This window comes from Calonectris borealis, unplaced genomic scaffold, assembly GCF_964195595.1.
Source record: "Calonectris borealis unplaced genomic scaffold, bCalBor7.hap1.2 HAP1_SCAFFOLD_49, whole genome shotgun sequence".
Lineage (NCBI taxonomy): Eukaryota > Metazoa > Chordata > Aves > Procellariiformes > Procellariidae > Calonectris > Calonectris borealis.
The window spans coordinates 945,424-952,791 of NW_027441458.1; the positions used below are offsets into that span (position 1 = coordinate 945,424).

Genomic DNA, 7,368 nt, shown 5'->3' on the forward strand with positions numbered 1-7,368 from the left:
CTTTAGCACGCCTAGGGAATTTTTTGAGGCACCCAGTCATTTGGAGGTTGTTTCCGATCCTCTCCAGTGTGTCCTGTCAACCCTAGGTATATATAAAGAGGGCTTATGAGAAAGACGAAGAGAGACTTTTGACCACGGTCTGTAGTGACAGGACAAGGGGTAATGGTTTTAAACTGAAAGAGGGTAGGTTTCGATCGGACATAGGGAAGAAATGCTGTACGGTGAGGCTGGCGAGACACTGGAACAGGTTGCCCAGAGAAGTTGTAGATGGAAGCGTTCAAAGTCAGGCTGGATGGGGTGGTGAGCAACCTGATCTAGTGAAAGCTGTCCCTGCCCGTGTCAGGGAGGGCGTTGGACTAGATGACCTTTAATGGTCCCTTCCAACCCAAACCATTCTATGATTCTATGATACAGCTATGAAATAGCTACAAAGGAAAAGGGAAGGACTGCGAATACCAGGGTGATGGTGTGCAGCATCACTTGGTTCTAGGACGTGTCCAGAGACCAGTTCCAACAGAGGGGGTGTCACAGAAGGTGTGATGAAGGGCATGGAATGCTCAGAAGGGCAAAGTGAATACCTGATAGGTCTGCTCTACTTAGACCGGTATGACAGCCACCTGTGACCCCAGTACCATGTGACGCAGAACCCCCCTTTCATGATGAGGCTATAGTGCAGGAGGTCACAGATGGCTGCATAATGGTCGTAGACCAGGGAAGCCAGGAGAAGGCTTTTGGTGCCTACCAGCAAACCAGGAAATACAGCTGGGCAGCACATCCATGGAAGCAGATCCTGCTGGATTCCTTCAGGAAGCCCATCAGCGTTTTTGGCAGTGTGATTAATGTAGAGCAGGTCTTTGGGAAGGAGAAAGTCCTCAGGAAGAAGTACACGGTGCTGTGGAGGCTTGATTCCACCACAGTGGTAAGCACGATGAAGCCATTCCCTATGAGGACCATGCAGCAGATGATCAGGAAGCCTGTGAAGCGCAAGCTCTGCAGGTTGGTGTGGACAGAAAGTCCCAGAAGAAGAAATCCAGGTGCAGCAGTGTGATTCTCCAAGCCACTTCTTTTGGGCATTTTCTCTACCTAAAGTCATCCACACAACAGCTGGTAGAGGGTCACTGATGGCCCATCCATCATCGCATACCCCTCAAACATAGGGCAAGACTACAAACATCAGCATACACTATTGCAGCATCAGGAAAGCGAACCCAAGATCTACGTGTATGTACGGAAGTCTAAGGTGGAGTGATGGGTAGACCTGCACGCAGCTAAACCTCCAAGCAGTCGCTCTCTCCCTCCCTCTCCTCAGCAAGACGGGGGAGAAAATAAGATGGACAAGCTTGTGGCTTGAGGCAGAGGCAGTTGAATGAGAAAAGCAAAGGTCACCCACGGAAGCAAAGGAAGAAGAGATTTATTCCCTCCTTCCCATTGTCAGGCAGATGTCCAGCCAATTCTTGGGAAGCATGGCCTCAGTGTGCCTAGCGGTTTCTTCAGAAGAAAAATGCCATTATTATGAATGCCCCTCATCCCTCCCTTTCTCTCGTCTGTTATTGCTGATCCTGACGTCATATGGTATGGAATATCCTTTTGATCAGTTTGGGTCAGCTCTCTTGGCTATGTCCCCTCCCGACCTCTTGCCTACCCCCAGCCTCCTGGCCTTTGCGGGTGGTGGGGTTGGAGAGACAGCCTTCGTGCTGTGCGAGTACTGCTCAGTAACAGCCAAAACAGGGGTGCGTTGTCAACACCCTTCGAGCAACCACTGCAGAGCACGGCACCCGATGGGCTGCTAGGAGGAAAGTTAACTCCTCCCCAGCCAGACCCAGGACAATCTCTACCTCGTATTCCATACCATCTGTGTCATGCTCCGGTCCCACATAATTTGATACGTTTACATATCTTCTGAAAATCCTTTTTTATGTATTTCTCATTCCTGACATCCCCTCTTACCAACACTTAAAACTTATGCCACATGCATAAACCATCTTTACATCCAACACACAGATTTATGCGTCCTCATTAACCACTAACATTGGGGTTGAGAGCAGACTTGCAACAGGAAAACCTGCTACCAAGCACCCAAGACCTTGTGTGTGCAAAGGCTTTGCCTCAGAGCACAGCCATGCTGCAGTGGATGGCAGGTGGCAATGTGAAGAAGGGATGAGGTGCCCACAAGGAAGACAAACCCTGCTGTCCCCAAGGCCAGAGAGAAACAGAGCTGGGCTGTGCAGTCCAAGCAGGAGAGGGCTTTGCTCTCTGTGGTGTCTCTGCAGCCCTGAGCGCCTGCGGTGGAGGTGAAGCTGATCTCAGGAAGGAAGAGGTGATATTGAGAGTGTCCTTGGGAGTGGACATCCTGTGGTACTGGCACAATGAAAATCATTGGCCTGACCCGTGACTGTGACATCGAGGGGTGGTTAAACGATGGGGGAGAGAAGAACCAGCAGAGTTTGAGAGGGAATGCCCATGAGTGGAGACCCTGGTGTGATGTGCTTCATATTCATGCGCTGCCCTGCATCTACTGGAAAGAGAAGGGCACAGCCTTAGGTCAGCGCAGTGGTGCGGTTCAGTCATTGGCCCAACGGCACCGAACCTGTCTGAGATGCCGTGCGGGATGCCTGTCACACAGCTGGTTTGAATGGGGACAGGGGTCCTGTGTAGGGCCTGTGCTGTCCACGTCAGCTGCAGAGCCCTGGCATCTCACGTAGCACTGCAGGCCTGTATGTGGATATTAAATGAAGATTCAGCTGCCCTGAAGTAGCTTAGACAATTGGAGCGCAAGGGATGCACTCGACAAAGCTGCCATTATACTCGCAGGACGTGTAGGAAATACAGTTGATGGTGAAGAGAAAGAGAGCTCTCCCTGTGCTGCATGACTCCATTTGGCCAGCTGAATACCTCTATAGGCTGCCCCGTACATGGGGAATAGCTACAGGTTCAGTTGTCCTACATATGGGCATCTGCCGTCATTCCACCTGGCCAATTTAACTTCCCATCAGCCTCCAAGAAGATGCCCCCAGATGCTGCCCTGTCTCTAGGAACTGCTCCCTTAGAGCTTGCAGTCACCTCACATAGCTTGGACCCCCTCCTGAACCCCAAAGGTCGCCAGGTGTTGGTGGCTGAGCAGCTCCCTCCTGGTAGCCACCCCCATGATTGCCATGGCAGCTGAGAGAAGGAGCTCCCATGCAGGTGCCCATTTTGTGCCCACCTGAACTGAGGCAAGAGGAACCCCACCTCCTGTGGCTTTGTGGTCTGCAGGGGAGTGAGCTGAGACCCCTTCCAGCCCCGGGACTGCACACCCAGGATGAGATGCCTCGATTGACTCTGCTGGATCATTCCCTCAGCAGGGGTAAAGGAAATGCCTCCCTGTCACTGTCTGGGTGTCCTCTCTAATGCTGAGACAAGGAGAAGTGATTAGAGGACCTACATGTGACTCTGGGAAGAGAAATGACCTTGGTGGAAAGAAGTGTCTCTGCGCAGCTGAGGGAGGGAAGATCAGGGATGACTTCAGGCTGTTTCCCAGCAGGTTCCCCTGGAGCCCCAGGGACCCCTCGAGGGAGCCGCGAGGGGCAGAGCAAGTGCTGCCTTGGGCTGGTCCTCTGCTGCTGAGCTGGGCTGGGCTCCTGGAAGGAGGGAGCTCCTGGCAAGTGGGCAGTGCTGCAGAGAGACAGCTCTGCCCAGGAGCAGCTCCTCTGCAAAGCGCAGCAGGGCTGAGGGCACTGCCTGCAGGCAGCGAGGGGAGGGAGCGAGGCAGAGAGAGCGTAAAGGCAGTCTGGAGTGGGAGGATGCTGAGAGCTCACTGGGGGAGAATTCTTCGCAGCCCTTGACACAGTAAGTCTCTGGCTGCAGGTCAATGCAGCTGCGGTTCCTTGAGGGGTCTCCTCAAGCTGGCAATCCCACAGATGACAGGATCTGTAAGTACAACTCTCACAGTTTCCCTGCTGTAGAGGAGGAGGACGAGCTGCAGAGCAGGGACTCCCTGCTGCACCATCAGAGGGAGAGGCCATGATCCTGCCTTCTGCAAGGGATGGCTGCAGGGCTGTGAAGGTGGGTGTGCAGCCCAGGGCTGTCCTTCCGAGCAGGGTCCCTGCGCCCCAGGGGGCTGGGGGCTGGGCAGGGACTCTGCCGCCTGCCAGGGTCAGCATCCAGCCTGCCCAGGGAGCTCCCCACAGTTCTGCAGGGAGAAGCTGTGGGTGGAAGGAGCCACCCCCAGCCAGGCAGGGTCCTTCTGCTCTTGAGAGGGTGCTGTGTGGGTCAGGGCTGCTCAGAGCTTCAGCTCACTCCCAGAATATTTCCAAGAGGAGCTTTCAAGGAGAAGGTCAACACAAGGATTACTCTAAAGTTAAGGAACTTCCCTGAGTCTGTCTTTTCAATTTCCTACTCTTGGGGGATGGGAGGGGATGAATGATAAAAGAGGTCTTAATTTTGACAAGTCACTGACACTCCTGAACGGTAACTGTGAGTGATCAGTAGGTCTTCCAGGAGCCTCCTAATGAGTTTTCAGCCTCTCCTCTGCCTACGCACAGCACCAGCATTACCTCTGCTGGAGCCATCAGGCTTAGTCTGACCTGTCCTTTTTTCTGCTTGCAAAGAGGAACATGCGCCCAGCCAGTGCCCTGCAAACAGGCAGGTTTCTGTAGGGCTAAGGTGAGTGCACAGAGGTTGGGATGGGCTCTGTGAGCGCTGACAGGGAAAGACCTGGCACAGGGAAAGAGCCACCAGGAGGAAAATCTCCAGGCAGCAAGGAGATGATCAGGGAATGAGAGGAAACGAAAACCAGAAATGTGGTGGGAGGGAGAATTCAGAAAACCCTGTCTCACCCCTCCAACCAGACCCCTTCCTCTGAGCAAGCCCCCGTGCCTCCTCTCCCACCCAGCCAAGCCTCTGCCCTCAGGGCTGTGGGGTCCAAGGCATGAACCACGTCCTCTGCAGGCAGAGCTCCAGCAGAGCCGAGGGGTAGCTCTCCAGCCACGTGTCCATTTTCCTCTGCAGAGCACAGGGGCTGAGAGCAGCTGCCCGGCAATGGTGGTGCCTGGGAGGTGGCTGCAGAGCTGGCTCAGGGGAACGCTGTCCTGAGCGCCCGGCTGCCTCTGGCCTGGCCCCTCTCAGCCAGACCCTCGCTGGGCATTTGCTTCTTTCTCCACTTGTCTCTGTTCCTGTTGTTGTTGTTTCCTTCTGGCTGCCAGGCTCTCTGGGGAGGTGGAGTTTCAGCTGCAGAGTCACAGGCTGATCTTGGGGGTCCTTTCATGCAGGTGTGCCCATGGGAACAAGGGTCCCAGCTTTCCTCTCACCTGTGGGGCTGAAGGCAATGCAGTCTGTGGGGCTGGAGAATAAGCTGGGTTTCCCTTAATCAGATGCTCTCATTAGGACACTTGGCTGTCTCCTTGAGGTTTCCTTCCCAGCTGTGAGTTGCCCTCCAGAATGCGAGCCTGTCCCCCAGCACCCTTTTGTTATCTGAAAGCCCCATGGAGAAGCGCAGAGGTGCTACAATGGAGGAAATGCTGTTGGGTTGGTGAAATGAGGCGTGAGTGTCCTGGGCTAGGGGTGGGGTGCTGAGACCTTGAGAAAGGGTGAGACGTTTAGCGGTCTGCACTGGATGCCTCTGGGCTCAGTAGTGCCTGCTTGTTTTTCAGGGTAACACAAGAGGGTGATCACCCTCCATCTCATGAAGAACAAGCCCACGGCAGCCCAGAACAAGTCAGAGGGACAGACCAGCTGCCCTCCCTCTGCACTAAGCCACAGGCAATCCTCTTGCCTGGCAGGACTCGTTCTCCCTGAGGGCAGCAGAAATGCTGAGGGTTTCTGACATCCAAGAACACTCCCAGGGTGAGATGGGGGAGTTTTAATAACCCCACACCTCTCAAACTGCCTTCTGCTGTCCCCGTTCCTCAGCACCTTCTGCTCGGCCAGCACAGAGCTCCAGCCATGGAGCTGAGGGAAGGTCTCCTGGAAATGAATGGGGGTTGAGGGTAGTGTAGCAGGTGAAGGTCTAGAAGAAAGGCTTTGATTTTGCTCAGAGAAGTCTCCCCTAACTCTTCATTGACTCTTCCTTTAAGAACAGGACCCCATGCCCAGAGGCAGCAGATGTCCAACACCAGCTCCATCACCCACTTCCTCCTCCTGGCCTTCGCAGACACGCGGGAGCTGCAGCTCTTGCACTTCTGGCTCTTCCTGGGCATCTACCTGGCTGCCCTGCTGGGCAACGGCCTCATCATCACCGCCATAGCCTGCGACCACCACCTCCACACCCCCATGTACTTTTTCCTCCTCAACCTCTCTGTCCTTGACCTGGGCTGCATCTCCACCACTGTTCCCAAATCCATGGCCAATTCCCTCTGGGACACCAGGGCCATCTCCTACTCAGGATGTGCTGCCCAGGTCTTTTTGTTTGTCTTCTTGTTAGGAGCAGAGTATTATATTCTCACCATCATGGCCTATGACCGCTATGTTGCCATCTGCCAACCCCTGCACTACGGGACCCTCCTGGGCAGCAGAGCTTGTGTCCGCGTGGCAGCAGCTGCCTGGGGCGGTGGGTTTCTCACTGGTCTGCTGCACACTGCCAGTACATTTTCACTGCCCCTCTGCAAGGGCAATGCTGTGGACCAGTTCTTCTGTGAAATCCCCCAGATCCTCAAGCTCTCCTGCTCACACACCTTCCTCAGGGAAGTTGGGCTTCTTGTGCTTAGTTTTTCTTTAGGTTTTGGGTGTTTTATTTTCATTGTGCTGTCCTATGTGCAGATCTTCAGGGCTGTGCTGAGGATCCCCCATGAGCAGGGGTGGCACAAAACCTTTTCCACGTGCCTCCCTCACCTGGCCGTGGTCTCCCTGTTTGTCAGCACTGCTATGTTTGCCTACCTGAAGCCCCCCTCCATCTCCTCCCCATCACTGGATCTGGTGGTGACAGTTCTGTACTCAGTGGTACCTCCAGCAGTGAACCCCCTCATCTACAGCATGAGGAACCAGGAGCTCAAGGACGCACTGAAGAAGCTGATTCAATCCGTGGTCTCTCAGCAGCAGTAATCTGCCCCCGTCTCTTTGCAAGTGATTTCCAATGTAGCTGGGGAACCTCCTGTGCTTTGGGCATTTACCTGTGATAATTCTGTTTCTCCAGGAATGTCTGCACGCACTCCACTTCTCCACAGGCACGAAGCCAGTCTGACTGACCCAGAGGTCTTTGCACATGTGTCTGGCCCAAAGGTACAGCTGGCCTCCCATGTCACATCTCTGTAATAAAAGGGGGTTTCCTCAATGCCGGTGTCTGGAGGTTGGGCTCTTCTTCCAAAGCTGTGGTCAGGAACAGGCTGAAGAAATTGGCCCCACGAGGCCGTGCTGCTGTGCTTGGGTTCTCCATGGGCTGAGGGGAGGAGGGCATGG

At 54.4% G+C, this 7,368-nt stretch overlaps 1 protein-coding gene across 1 annotated transcript; it reads left to right on the top strand.

Annotated features, from left to right (window-relative positions):
* Window positions 1-697: 697 nt before the first annotated feature.
* Window positions 698-7,014, top strand: LOC142076424 (olfactory receptor 14C36-like). The gene is made up of 2 exons (XM_075138725.1): window positions 698-996; window positions 6,051-7,014. Exons 1-2 carry the CDS (start codon window positions 698-700, stop codon window positions 7,012-7,014), a joined length of 1,263 nt encoding a protein of 420 aa, XP_074994826.1.
* Window positions 7,015-7,368: the final 354 nt, after the last annotated feature.

Coding starts and splice junctions, on each gene's coding strand:
- LOC142076424 (XM_075138725.1), top strand. CDS start 698: ATGGTCGTAGACCAGGGAAGCCAGGAGAAGGCTTTTGGTGCCTACCAG. Junction 997..6,050: donor GTGAAGCGCAAGCTCTGCAG/GTTGGTGTGGAC, acceptor TCTTCCTTTAAG/AACAGGACCCCATGCCCAGA.